The sequence below is a fragment of the Melanerpes formicivorus genome, unplaced genomic scaffold (genome assembly GCF_026170545.1).
Source record: "Melanerpes formicivorus ecotype bairdi unplaced genomic scaffold, bMelFor1.0.p_v2 SCAF_18, whole genome shotgun sequence".
NCBI lineage: Eukaryota > Metazoa > Chordata > Aves > Piciformes > Picidae > Melanerpes > Melanerpes formicivorus.
This window is the reverse complement of record NW_027142370.1, coordinates 4,514,806-4,529,255: the sequence shown is the minus strand read 5'-3', so window position 1 is coordinate 4,529,255 and position 14,450 is coordinate 4,514,806. Positions and strand designations below refer to the sequence as shown.

The 14,450-nt window shown below is 56.9% G+C and overlaps 2 protein-coding genes across 2 annotated transcripts; one reads left to right on the top strand and one right to left on the bottom strand.

Moving 5' to 3' along the window:
- Nucleotides 1-18: 18 nt before the first annotated feature.
- Nucleotides 19-4,894, top strand: PRADC1 (protease associated domain containing 1). Its single transcript, XM_068149424.1, has 5 exons — nt 19-377; nt 1,448-1,548; nt 2,343-2,452; nt 2,903-3,070; nt 4,484-4,894. Exons 1-5 carry the CDS (start codon nt 287-289, stop codon nt 4,602-4,604), a joined length of 591 nt encoding a protein of 196 aa, XP_068005525.1. The 5' UTR covers nt 19-286; the 3' UTR covers nt 4,605-4,894.
- Nucleotides 4,895-5,430: 536 nt separating this feature from the next.
- Nucleotides 5,431-13,721, bottom strand: SMYD5 (SMYD family member 5). The gene is made up of 13 exons (XM_068149423.1): nt 13,602-13,721; nt 13,305-13,413; nt 12,226-12,365; nt 11,885-12,006; nt 11,159-11,228; nt 10,684-10,788; nt 10,154-10,216; nt 9,859-9,929; nt 9,468-9,574; nt 8,946-9,002; nt 8,184-8,278; nt 7,865-7,935; nt 5,431-6,839 (listed from the first exon to the last, which is right to left on the bottom strand). Exons 1-13 carry the CDS (start codon nt 13,719-13,721, stop codon nt 6,701-6,703), a joined length of 1,269 nt encoding a protein of 422 aa, XP_068005524.1. The 3' UTR covers nt 5,431-6,700.
- Nucleotides 13,722-14,450: the final 729 nt, after the last annotated feature.

Here is a 14,450-nt window from a genome sequence, read left to right as displayed (position 1 = left end):
ACGGCGAGGTGTCGCTCCTCCTCCAGCGGCCATAGAGAGGCGGGGAGGAGAAGCCGGCTCAGTGTTTGCAGGGGAGGAGCTGTCTCGAGAAAGGAGGGGTGGCGAATGGAGCTTTAGTTGATGGGGCCAGTGAGGGGACACCGAGATGACACGGACCAACGAAGCTATCATCGCCTCTCGGGGCTGCACAGGCCTGAGCTCCTGCCCTCCCCTTTTTTTCTGGAGATTGATGGCTTTGTCAGCCAATAGAAAGTCGTGATGCGGTGGCTCCGCCAATGGGCGTGGGATGAGGGCGGAGCGTCTGGCGGTGCCGGGCGCAGCCATGCTCCGCCGCTCGCTCTGGCTCTGCCTCTGCCTCTGCTCCTGTCCGGCCCGCGGTGAGTGCCAGCTGCTGCCCGGTCCCGCCACCCTCACCCCGCTACTCGTCGCCCCGCTGCTTTTCCCCGCCCTGCACCCCGGGCCGGTTGCCTTTTCCCTCGCTGCGCCGCTCGATCCGCTTGCACTTCCCCTCCCGCCCCCCAGCTCTGGTGCATTTCGCATCACTGAACCCCAGCCCCAGTGCATTTCCCTATCCAGCACCCCAGTCTGGGTGCACTTCCCATCGCCGCACCCCAATTCCATTGCATTTCGCCATACCGCACCCCATCCTGCTTGTTATTTCCTATCCCCGCACTCAAGCTCCATTGCATTTCCCCTCCTGCATCCCCGTCCGAGAGCATTTCCCTCGGTGCACCCTGACCTAATTGCAATTTCCCCCATCCAGTACCTCATTCTGAGTGCATTTTGTCAACTGCACCCCGATCTAGGGGCATTTCCCATCACTGCAACCCAGTTCCATAGCATTTTTCTCCCTGCACCCCAATCCAGCTGCGTTTCCCCTTTTTGCACCCAGCCCCATTGCATTTCCTCTCTCTTCACCGCAATCCAGGCGCACTTCCCCTCCTACACCCCAGCCCTACTCCATTTCTCCTCCTACACCCCAGCCCTACTCCATTTCTCCTCCTACACCCCAGCCTTACTCTGTTTCCCCTCCTACACCCCATCCCAGCTTCATTTCTTTTCAGGGTGCTTCAGTCCAAGCACATTTCCCCTCTGTGCCCCTCGGATCCAGGGATGTCACCCCTATCCCCTCCATGGTCCAGCTGCATTCAGAGAATGGGGAAACGGAGGGGACTTTTTTTTCCCCACCCACATTCACATGGGGAAACCTTTGTGCACCCCAATCTTGGTGCCTTCCCCCTAGATGCTGGAGCATCTCCCCTCGCAGCACCCCAAGCTGGACCCATTTTGGGTCCTCATTCCCAAGGACCAGCCAGGAGCTGCTGTTGCCAAAGGGCACATTCGCTTCGGCATGGTGCAGTTCAGGGGTGGTAGCTGTGTATTTTCCCATGTTTTCAGGGATTTGCCCTGTTTTCTCTACCTCTCCCTTCTCTCCCTGCACACCCAGGTTTACGCATCCATGAGTACTTGTATTTCCAAGTGCTGAGCCCTGGAGACATTCGCTACATCTTCACTGCCACTCCAGCCAAGGATTTTGGTGGTGTGTTTGTAAGTATTCACCCAACTCATCCCTTTGGCTCCTTCCATCCTAGCATTTGTCCATTGTGATTGAAAGCATTTGGTAAGAGGGAGATAATTTCTCTTCCCTGAGCCTGCCCTTTGGTAGGAGGCACGTGCTGGCCCCTGCCTTCAGCCTCAGCAGGCTTTGGGAAGGAGTTTGGTCCTGCCTGTGTTCAAGGAGCACGTGCCCCACTCTTACCATCTCCAAGGGCTGAGACATGGCCCAGGAGGGGTGGTCAGGCTGTCATGGGGAACAGCAGAGATAAACCAACTGGTCTGCAGAGGAAAGACCTTTCCCTGAATAGACATGGAGTTGGGGTGAGGGTGCAGGAGCAGATGTCCCTTATGGATACAACCACATGAGACATGGAAGAGCAGAGGAGAAGACTCTTTCTGTAGTGTCTTTAGAGCAATGGAAATGATACTCTAGAGAAGATGCTATTCTTCCCTGAAAGGATTGCAAGGCCTGGACCAGGCTGGCCAGGGCAGTGGTGGAGTCACCTCTGAAAAGGTTTAAAAGCTATGTGTGGTGCTGAGGGACATACTTTAGTGGCGACCTGGCAGTGCTGGATCTAGAAAGCTGTTGAGTGGGGTTGGGATGGCTCTTCAGGGCCTGGAAAGGGACAGCCACTGTCCCTGTGCCTGGAAGCCCTAAATCTCACCAAAAGCACACTCTGCACAGGGATGAGCAAGGAGTGGGATGATGGGGATGACTCTGGTGGGGCAGAGGATGGGAAGCAGCCCCAATCCCCCCTCACTCACCTCTGCTTGTCTCCTTGGAGAATACAAGGTACGACCAGATCCACCTCGTCCCAGCGGATCCCCCTGAAGCCTGTGGAGAGCTAAATAATGGAGTCTTTATCCAGGACCAGATTGCCTTGGTGGAGAGGGGGTACGTCTGGTATCATGGGAGCTCTTCCAGGGGGGACCCTTCAGTGGGAGGGGAGCTGCCTATGGCACAGAAGGTGACAGGGTAATAGGCACATTTTAGCAGCACCTCCAGCTTCTTCCTGTGACATATGACATGTGGGTATATGAGGAAAACATCAGAATGCTCTTGCCCCAGAGCATTTCATGTTCCATCTTTAGCTGGGAATAAAAAAACCCACCCTATAAATAGGGTTGGCAACCCCCCTATTTATTTTTCCTGAGGAGAAAGTGGCAGTGTGGGCAGCTTGTGCCTAAAATACAGACTCGGAGAGGAGGAGCAGGGTTCGGGGGGAGGTGTGGGGCCAGGCAGACGGTCCCCTGGTCCGGCCATCTCCAGGCGAGCTGCGGCACTCGGAGGGTTCCCATCTGCCAAGGTGGCCATCAAAGGTCTGTGACTTTCTGTCCCACCCAGGGGCTGCTCGTTCCTGTCGAAGACGCGCGTGGTGCAGGAGCACGGCGGGCGGGCGGTGATCATCGCCGACAACGCCTACGACAACGACAGCTTCTACATCGAGATGATCCAGGACAGCAGCCGGCGCACCGCCGACATCCCCGCGCTCTTCCTGCTGGGCAGGGACGGGTAGGTGCCACACCTGCCACAGGTTCCTACAATGGCTTAATCATAGCATCACAGAACCAACCAGCTTGGAAAAGACCTCGGAGATCATCAAGTCCAACCTATTACCTAATCCCTAACACCTCCTGACAACTAAACCATGGCCCCAAGTGCCACATCCAAGCCTTTCATGAACACCTCCACCACCTCCCTGGGCAGCACATTCCAATGGCCAATTACTCTTTCTGGGAAGAACTTTATCCTCACCCCAAGCCTAAACTTATCCCTTGCACAGCTTGAGATATGTCCTCTTGCACTGCCACTGGGTGCCTGGGAGACCAACCCTCACCTACCCTTCAGGTAGTGGTAGACAGCAATAAGGTCTCCCCTGAGCCTCCTCCAGGCTAAACAACCCCAGCTCCCTCAGCCTCTCCTCACAGGGCTTGTGCTCGAGACCTCTGACCAGCCTCGTTGCCCTTTTCTGGACACTTTCAAGTGTCTCAATGTCCTTCTTAAATTGAGGAGCCCAGAAGTTCCACCTCACCATGAGGAAGAACTTCTTCACTGTCAGGATCACAGAGCACTGCAACAGGCTGCCCAGGGAGGTTGTGGAGTCTCCTTCTCTGGAGGCTTTCAAGACACATCTGGATGTGTTTCTGTGTGACCTGTGCTAGATTCTATGGTCCTCCTCTGGCAGCGGGGTTGGACTTGATGATCATCAGAGGTCCCTTCCAACCCCTGACATCCTGTGATCCTGTGACCACCGCAGGGGCATGTTCAAGCAGAGCAGCATGCACAGAGCCTCATCCAATCTGACCTGGACTGTTGCCAGGGATGGGGCATCCATCACATTTCTGGGCAGTCTGGGCCAGGGTCTCACCACCCTCAGTCTTTCTTCCTTCTATCTAGTCATCTTGGTGTCATCTGAAAACTTGCTGAGGGTGCTCTCAATCCCATTGCCTGTGTCCCTGATGAAGACATTAAACAGCACTAGTCCCAGTATGGACCCCTGAGGGCTACCATTTGTCACCAGTCCCCATCTGGATGTTGAGCTGTCCATCACTATGCTCTGGCACCCAACCAAATAATCTACCCAACAGTCCACCTGTTAAATCCATCTCCAGTTTAGAGAGAAGGATGCTATGAGGGACTGAATCAAAGGCTTTGCAGGAGTCCAGATGCATATTTGTAGCTTTTCTAGCTCTTCATCTTCCCAAGCATGGAACATCCCATGGGAAGGGCCAGATGACAGCCAAACAGGGAGGGCCCACTGGTCATCACATCCCCATCTGGGTTTGGCAAGCCAGACTTTTAGTGGATTAAGTCATAACTGAGTCACAGAATTTCAATTTGAGCTGGTTTGTGGTTTCTGCTTGCATCTGGGCTCCACTTGACCAACTCATTTGGCTCCCATGTGCCTGTCACATCTTCTTCCAGGTACATGATCAGACGCTCCCTGGAGCAACACGGGCTCCCCTGGGCTGTCATTTCCATCCCCGTCAACGTCACCAGCATCCCCACATATGAAATGATGCAGCCCCCATGGACCTTCTGGTAGCAGTGGGAGACTGCAGCAGATCAAGGACTTCTTGGTGGATCCCAGGAGCTTGTCCCAGGGACCAGGTTTGAGGAAAGAGTCCCAAGGTGCTCTGGAGATCCCAGCAACAGGGAGATCTTTCTGCTGCCGCTGGCGTGTGGCTGAAAGGACAAATACCAGCACCCGTGGTGGGAATCTTGAGCCTGACAATGAGAACCCTTTGTGATGACATTCTGGGAGGGAAGTGATGGCCCAGGGCAGGCCAGTGCTTCCCTGAGAAACATTTTAACAATGCCACCAGTAAATTGTGCTGCTTATTTAGTGATGTGGGGTTGAATGGATGCATCAGGTGGGGATGGGAGGGAGAGTGAGATGCAGCTTGGTCTGTACTAGCAGAGTTTGCCCAACACCGGTGTGGTTTTGTCTCAGCTAATGGAGTCCAAGCAAGTTTTTGAGAAAGGGAAGTTTCTCCTTTTTACAGCATCTGGGACAAATCTCATCCCCCTAAGGATGTTCTGCCCAGTAAAATTCCCAAGGTGCCTCCTGCAGTCTTCTCCAGGCTGAACAACCCCAACTCTCTCAGCCTGGCCTCACACCAAAGGCCTTCCACCCTTGGATCATTTTTGTGCGCTCCTCTGGCCCTGCTCCCACAGCTCCCTGTCTCTGCTGTGCTGAGGACTTCAGAGGTGGCCCAAGCAGAGCAGAGAATGCAGCCCAAACATTAGTGGGCATCTTATTCCCTCCTCACCACACCTGTGTGTCCCCACTGGGACCAGTCCCTGGATCACAGCTGTCAGCTCTGCACTCAGCCCCCTCTAGTTTATCACTACAAAGCACAGAGCCCAGCTTCTCTCCAGTCCTGCTTTATTACAGACACAGAAGGGGCCCCAGGACAGCTGGGGGCAAGCAGCAGGGTGCAGGGCTGGTGGCGATGGTGGTGTCAGAGGTGCCCGTCTGCGGCCTTGCCCATGGTCCTGCTATCAGGGCTCAACAGAAAACAGCTCCCCAAAATCCACATGGGCAGGAAAACACCCTGGGCACATGCCCAACTTGCTGTCTGTCTGTCCATCACTTGGAGCTGTCACCTCTCCAGCAGTGCAGATCAGAGACAGGGATACTGCAGACAGCGGTGTGACCTCAGTAGGGGTGGGACGGATGACAACACTCCGCTGCCACTGACATCCCCACGTGGGGCAACTCGGTGTGTCCCTGGGCATGGTGGCTCCTCCTTGGGCACACCCTCCTGAAGTGGCCTACAGCTAGGCAGCCCAGCAGGGTTACTCATTCTCTGCAAAACCCAAAATACCTTCTGAGTGCTGGGTGGTGACTTTGCTGACACAACACTGTAAGCCATGTCAGCTCTGGGCTAGCCACAGCCTTCCTGTTCCCCCTCCCCAAATAGCCTGGCACTGCTGCACAGGGCTTTGCATCACCTGAGGGATGGGGCCAAGGTGGAAGGGAGGTGTTTCACTGTTCCTGTTGGATTCAGGCATCCAAGTCACCCAGAAAGTGTCTCTGGCCCACCCACAAAGTTGCTTTGCCCCTTGCTGCTCACCAAGCCAAGGCATGGAATGGAGAATACAGAAGGACCCCAGCTGATAGTGTGTAGACAGTGCTATATAGACATTAAATAGTACCCCTGGTGCACAAACACACAGACACACACAGGCACACACGTTCCCCTCGGCCCCCTAGGCAAGGGACTGCTGCTCCGTGTCCACGGCCGGCACAGACACGGCGAAGCAGCCTCACGGGTGACCATGAGGTGACCATCCTGATGTCCCAGGGGCTGGCTGGACCCTGCTCTCCTCCAGCCAACTCTGCAAGCACCAGCCAGCCCCTCTGTGGGGAGTGGGAAGTGGCAGGGGGCCACCAGCTCACAGCCTGTCCTCACAGGAAGGACAGGCCCAGCCTGACACACACACACAAGGAGGCCAGGTGGGAGCAGGGGCTGCCTCTGGCTCCAGCTGCCCAGCTCCACCGGACCTCCATACCCACCACCAGCACCTGGCCTCCCACCCGACCCCACAACACAACCCTGTTTCGATTAATTTAAAGCTGCTGCCTCTTGGAGGATCCCCCCAGTCCCTTCCCTCTCCTCTTGCCCAGGGCCAGGATCAAACATCAGTCATCTCATCCTCCAGCTCAGCATCATCTGTCTCCCCTTCACCCTCCTCTTCCTCGTCCGACGTCACGTCAGCATCGTCAGCTTGCGCCAGGCACTTGGGACACGAGCAGGTAAACAAGTAGTTCTCCCTGGAAGAAGGAAAGGAAGGAGGAGAGGGAGTGATGGCATGGAGACAGGCACAAGCCCAACACTGCTGCTGGGCAGGGAGTCAGGGACAGAGCAGCCAGGAAGGGGCTAAACACAGAATCACAGAATTGTTTTGGCTGGAAAGACTTCTAAGGTTGAGTCCAATCACCAAGTCCAACCCTTAGGCCAGCACTGCCAGCTCACCACTAAACCATGGCCCTCAGCACCACATCTAGGTGGCTTTGAAAGCCCTCCAGGGATGGGGATTCCACCACTGCCCTGGGCAGCCTGAGCCAGGGCTTGACAGCAGTTTTGGGGAAGAAACTTTTCATGTTCAGCCTAAACCTCTCCTGCTGCAATTCAAGGCCACTTCCTCTTGTCCCATCACTTGTTCCTTGGGAGAAGAGACTGATCCCCACCTGGCTCCTGCCTCCTTTAAGGGAGTTGTAGAGAGCCAGGTGGATCCAACACTTGGCCTTGTCCCACCAATCCAGCCTATCCAGATTGCTCTGTAGGGCCTCCCTGCTCTCAGTGTTCTATGACAGTATTTTAAATCCAGGGAATTTTTGAGTTCAAGTCATGCTGAGCTCAGGTGGGATGGAGATAGTCTTGGTGGAGAGGGGGATGTCCCAGCCTTTTGGTGGTGATGGGAAATGGAGATGCTGGTAACATGCAGGAACCTCTGGAAGGAAGGGTGAAGAGGGAAAAGGAAGGTGGGTGGGGATAGCAAGTTTGTAGGAGCCAAGTGCAGAGCGAAGGGGCCCAAATCCTCAGTCCTTGGGGCTACAACCCAGGAGAAGGGAGAGCAGGGAGCTCCAGCCTCACTCACAGACAAGTCCTCCATGGTCTCACAGCAGCATGAACAAAGCCCAAAAGCACCATGTGCTGCCTGCACACCCTGCCACAGCACCCCACTTGCACACCAGCCTGTGCACAGCCACATACCAGGGCCCCACAGCGGAGATACAGCCCAGAGAGGGTGCACAGGGCTGCTGCATCGCCCCCAGTGCCTCCATGCAGCCCCTACCTGAGTATCTTGTTGCGACTGTGTCTGCTGCGCTCCCTCTGACAGCAGTCCAAGTAGCTGATGCAGATTTCCTGTCAAAGAGAAAGGGCTCTGAGGTGAGAATCACTTCCCACAAACCCAAGGCAGCACCATTTGTACATGGACAGAGCCAAGCACAAACAGGGTCAGGCAGCCCCTGCACGGGGTGAGGAGTAAAGTCCTCTGCCAGGATACTGTGTGGCATGGGAGGTATGGGGCTGGGGCCCACAGGGGATGTAGGGGACACAGCAACCCTCTGCCAAGGAACACCACCACCCCAGCTTCATCCTCACTGTCTCACCTCTCCTGCTTCAATGTCCTCCAGAGCCGTCAGATGCAGGAGGAAGTTGTTTTCTGGGAAGGATGTCTCAGCATTGGGGATGCAGCTGTGGTTACCTACATGGAAGACAGGAGGCAGCTGTGAGGGTGTCTCCAGAAGAAAGGGAAGGGGATCCCTTGGGAGCTTGTGCCTGCCCTTCTGTATGGCCTGGGCACATGAGCGCCTGTGCCACCAACTGGGCGGGATGTGGGCTAGCTAAGGATATGGCAGCACAACGCTGCAGCCACCCTATCTGCCTTGGGGACACCAGCATGAGGCTGCCCACTCACACTGGGAACTACAGGGTCAGGTGTAGCACGGTGCAGCACTGTCTCTGCCTCCACATGCTGAAGGAAGGAGGCAGAGGGCTGTACTTCTACATGGTGTGTGGTGGGACATCCCCTCCTACATCACCATGGCCTGGCCAAGAAAGGTTTCCCCGCTTCATGGTTTGCTCAACTCTTGTTTTGCTCAGACAAGGTTTGAGGCAGTTCCTTTGCTGTGTACATGGCTTCCAGAGCCTGTATCACATCTGAGTCCGTTCCAGCCAGGACTGGCCATTGCATAGCAAGGGGAGATGCCAGGAGATGCCAAGAGAGCAGCCAGGCTCCAGGGCAGCACCCATCCCACCCCACCTATGGATCGTAAGCACAAGCCCCTTTCTCCAGAGCCTTTAGGCAGAGGTGAGCTGGTCTAGTCAAGGACATCCCCATCTTCCCTACTACCTTTCCTTTTGCTACTTACAGCAGCTCTGGAGCACGTAGAGACCTGATCCCTCGCAGTTGAGGAACTCCCCTGACTCTGCAGCATAGAGAAGAAGGTTAGAGCTTTGCATGGGCTCAGTGTGAGCCTAAAGGGAATGTCCATCAACCCTGGAGGCACCCAGACAGTGCTGCTCTGGGGGCTGGATGCTGGAGGGCAGTTTCCAAAGCACCCTTCCCTCTTCACTGAAAAGGGATGCAGGGCACGAATACTTCACTGCCAGGCTCTCTGGCCTGCTCCTGTACTCACACAGCCAAAAAAGTAATAAACAGGTCTTTGAACCTTTAGTGTGGATGAGACTTGTCTGCACAGGACCCCTTGGACCTTCCCTATCCATGTAGCAAGACAAGGGCAGAACGCATGGCTGTCACGGACAAGGGGAACCGGGATCTGCCATTCCCTTGCAGGAACCCCTCCCAGTCCCTGACTCCTGAGAAGCCTCCAGCAGCAGGAACTCCACCAGGTCCTACAAGCAGCACCGCAGGACACCGCCCACAGCCTCACCCTTCTCAATGTCCTTGTAGAGCTGGTCGATGAAGGCGTCCAGCTCCTCCCGCTGCAGCAGGGGCAGCTCCAGCGCGTCGCAGGCGTGCACCCACTGGCTCAGAGAGCTGCGGGGAGGCAGGGGACAGCGTTACAGCCCCGGCGCCACACGGTGCGACCGGCACAGCGCGCACCTGAGGGTGAACCGCAACAGCTGCCAGGCTCTGGCAGAGGGACGTGAAAGGGTTGGACACAGCCAAGATGAAGGAGTGCTTTAAAGTTTGCACCTCCATCCCCCTCTCTTACGCCTGAACCCAGCCATCACCCAGGCCAGTGTGGATTTACAGATGGCACATCCCCTCCATGCCACGTCTCTGCTGCTCTGCAAGGAGCGCCCAGGAAGTCCCATTACCTTGTTCCTATGCCTTGGCCATTGGTCCCAACAAGGGCAAAGAGGGATCGAAAGCCTTCTGGAGTGAACCACTGCAGAAGGGAGATGAGAAAGCCAGCTGAGCCCAGGCCAGCCTGTGGCAGCACCCAGCTCTGCAAGTGCCCAAGATCCCACAGGGAGCCTTGGGGGAAGCATGGAAAGGGTAGAGTCCCAGGGGAAGCGCTAGCCTTCAGGACAGACACGACCCAGTGGGGCTGGGTCCAACTGGAGGGTTCCCCCCATGCTCCTGGTCTAGTCAGGAGACAGCTCAACTCACCCTGCTGAGGTGTTCATCATAAAGGGCTTCCGTGAAGAGCAACCGCAGCAGCTCCAGCTGGCCCTGGCAGGACATGGCAACACCATCAGGGTGGGGAGGTGCCACTGAGACCCAGGCTGATGGCTGAGCCCAGCACAGGCTCAGGGGTCAGGCTCCTCATCCTTTCCTGCAAGGCTGGAGGCTGCTGTCCTCACAGCTGTGAAAGCCACTCATTTTAGCAGCAAAAGTCACCTACTCAGCAGTTAAATATCGCCCTGCCCCGTCCCATAGCAGAAGAATCTCCACCACAGCAACAAGCAGCATGTTCCACTGAAGCATTCCAAGCCCAAAGCCCTCTAAGCAGCCAACTTCCTCTCTGTCAGGCCATCCAGACCCTAATGGGGTTGTCTGTGCCCCCAGTTTCAGCCTGGGATTTCCAGGGCCTCTCATCCCAGCTGTAACAGGGCCTCTGCACAGGTGGGCTCACAGTCACAAGCAGCACAAGGGCAGATTCAGGGAGTCAACACATCCAACCACTACCAGGCTCTTACCTTAAATTTATCCCCCAGCAGTTTGTGCACAATCTCCTCCTCCTCATTTGCTGTCTTATTGCAGAACTGGGAGAAGGTCTTGATCCACCATTCCTTGTCTTTAGCCTGACAGAAGAACGAAACAGAGGCATTGCACTGACCTCCCCAGCCAGGAGAGGCGAGGACAGGACAAGCCCTACTGAGCTCAGAGCTATCCAGCCTGCTATTAACAACCACCAGAACCAGTTGTACAGTGGCAGTTTGTTGTCAGAATAGCTCTTGGAAAGCCAGGCCAAAGGAACAGAGCCAGACAAAAAGACTCAGTTCTGACTGTTTTGGTAAAGACAAAAAGATGTGCTTGGCTCAGGACATAGGAGCCTCATTTGCTGCCTGCTGTCTCCATGATCAGGGACTACTTAATGTCCAAATCTATTTAAGAAGGACTCTGCCAGTCCAGAGAAAAGAGTCCTTGGGAATAACAACCACAAAGATGTACCTGTCTGACAGTGGCAACCATCCGGGCCATCAACATGATGCTGGAAGTCTCTGGTGGATAATGCATATTTCTGTAGGACAAAAATGAAGGAGAAGAGATGATATGGGTGCTAGTATGGAAATAAAAAGCTGAAGAGACACAGAGGCAGGCCTGCCCTGATGTGTCACACGAAAGGGCCACCAGCACCACTGCAGGGAAAGGGTGCTGCAGGGATCTAGCACCACTTGGGGTGAGAAGCCTGCACCTGTCTGCTCTAACTGTACAAATTATCCCCTCACACTGCTGAGCTGGAGCCTGGATCCCCTCCACAGCCCAGGACTGCAGCAAGAGCTGGGGTCTTTGACCAGCTTTGGGTTAAGAATGTCACTTCTAACCTCTGTGCCCATTGTGTCACCAGCAAACAGGGACAGCAGTTTATGTACCCACAGGGGTGCCATGAGATGGATCTCCCAGAGGCTGGAGATCTTCACTGCTCAGTGCTTTGTAACTCTTTACTGGGAAAAAGCTAACAACTTCTCAGCCCAAATCCTCATGCAGCCAACATAAATTCACCTGCTGCTCAACCAGTGGATAGAGCTCAGCAGTGTCCCACAGCTACCAGCACCCTTCAGCCACCCCACGCACGGATGCAAGGCAAGGATAGCCCTCAGCCCTGGTCCCACGCAGTGTCACCCAGCCCAGGAGAGCCACCTCCTCTGCCAGTGGAACAAGAAGACTGTCCCCTACCTCCATGCCTCCTGCAGCTTGTTAAGGGGGTGCGTGGGGTCATCACGGGATGGGCCAAGGCAAAGGACCTGGTGGTACTGCTCCAAAGCAGCCTGCCTGCACTCAGCGCTGCAGTAGGTTACCTAGAGCGAGGAGCACAGTTCCCAGCATTAGCTATGGCAGCAGGAGCAGGGGTCTGAGGCACAGCTGTGTCCCCTCCCTGCCCATCCCAGCTCTTCAGCCATCGTGACGCAGAAAGGAAAGGCAGACACCCATCTTGGGGTAGCACAAGTGCCTGGCTAGAAGCTGTAAAGGAGGCAGTGACCCCAACAAGAGCACAGCTCCTCCCAGCAGCCCCTCACCTGGCAGCGTGGGCACTGCTGGTGCAGGTCTTTCCGGATGCTGCACTGCTCGGGGTGAGGCAGCACCAGCGAGCTCTTCCCCAGCAGCCGCTGGGCGTTCTCCTCCGCCGTCTCCAGAGCCCGCAGGCAGTGATCGCAAGCTGCAGGCGGGCAAGACAGACACCACGGTAAGAAAAGAGCAGGACAGCACAACTGGTACCAACACCATCTCTGAGCTGAAGGCACCAGTCCTGTAGTGACCCTTTCACAGCAAAGACATTTTGGCTGCAGCTTGGACCCCCTCAGCCCTCAAGTGCTGCCCCGTAACATGAAGAAGCGTTTGAGGGCCATACGATGGCAAGCATCTCCATGCCGCTGACCCGTGATGGAGCTCAGCAGACAGCAGGGTCTAGGTAGGACAAGAAAGTTTAAAATCCTGTCCTTACAACCCTTGTTGTGTTCTGGCACATCCAGAGAATGCTGGCACCTTTGGGGGCTGTACTCTGCGGTGTTGTGACTGGGCTTAGCACCCATGCCACTGAAAAATCAAGGCTCTGAGAGAGATGGTGCACGATGGCAGCACGTGGTGCTTTCCTGAGGGGCTTATGGAAGTCACCAGAGAATCACAGAACTGTAGAATTGTTTTGGCTGGAAAGACCTCCAAGATCACCCAGCACTGCCAGATCACCACTAAATCACGTCCCTCAGCACCACATCGACACAGCTCTGAAACCCCTCCAGGGATGGAGACTCCACCACTGCTCTGGGCAGTGTAGTCCAGAGCTTGACAAACCTTCTCGCGAGGATACTGCTCCTCATGTCCAACCTAAACCTCCACTGGTGCAACCTGAGGCCGTTTCCTCTTGTCCTATGCTCCAATCTCCTTCCAGGGTGTTAGTTGCAGACAGGCAGATCTCCCCTAGACTTCCCTCAAAGGACCCCAAATTCTTTGTCAAGCGCTCGTTTAGCACAGAGGCAGAGATGGCAGCAGGGGAGGTCTGGGATGAACCCAGTCCCTGTCGCTGAGCACCAGTCGGCTCCTGGGGGTCCCGCAGTCACCCCGGCGGGGCTGCTGGCGGGGACGTGCCACCGCCGCTCACCTCGGTAGTTGTACAGAGCGTTCCAGAGGAACTGGGACGACACCACCGGCCTCTCCACGAAGACGATTTCTCCTTTGCGGATGTTCCTGGTGGCGAACAAGCCTTTCCCCTGCCGACGGAGAGCCGTGGGTCAGCGAAGGAAGCCGCGACCCAGCCGGGGGCTGTGGGAACCCCACCCCTCCGCCCAGCTTGAGGGGAGGCTGCGGGGGATTATCGCCTCTTCCCCCCCAAACCTGGCTGTACCGCGGCGTGAGGGAAGGGAGGGATCGCCGTGGCGGGAGGACCGGCCGGGCTCACCTTGGCGCTGCTGATGAAGCGCGCCTCCGCCGCAGCCCCGGCCCCGGCCCGGGCCCCGGCCCCGGCCCCGGCGCGGCTCCCCGAGACGGAGCCGCACACGTCCCCCGCCGCGGCGGCCATCTTCGGGCGGCGACTTCCCCGCTCTGACCCGCCGGGGGCGGGCAGCGCCTCTTCCTCTTCCTCCTCCTCCGCCTTCTTCACCCACCGCCCCTCATGAAGATGGCCGCCGACCCCTCCTCGGGGGTCCGTGCCTGCCATCATCCCGCTCAGCCCCGGGGCGGGCAGGGGCCGGCAGCCATCTTATCCCTGCCCTCAGCCCACCGCCAGCCTCCCACAGCACCGGTCCAAAGCTCCGAAACGGGGCCGGCGCGCTTCCACGGCCGCACTCGGGCAGGAGTTTGGCTGCCTCTCCCGTAGTAATGGTTGTTTTTTAACCGGGGGAGGAATAGCCTTCATATTCTCGTCAGGCAGGAAGGCAAGGTTCCTTCTCGGAGGGCGAGGAGGCATTGCCAGCCGCCCCAGCGCGACCAGCACCGGCACAGTTTTCCTCCAGGAAAGCCACTTACTGTAGCCCCTGTGCCCCCGCTACCTCCCGCCGGGCTGCCTGCAGACGCCCGGAATGCACCCACCCGGGGTTTAGCTGCGTTTGGTAATTCACGGCGGCGCCGCCAGCGCCCGTGCGGACCCGGTGCCGCTGTTGGCGGAGCAGGCGGCCGCGGCGGGCCGGGGCGCACGGGGCGGGCAGGTCGGTGCCCGGGGCGCTGGGGGTGCTGGAGTCACTAGGTGTCACTGTCGGCGCGTGCTGGGGACGCGCTGCTGGCTCCTGCCGGGGACGCGCTGCTGGCTCCT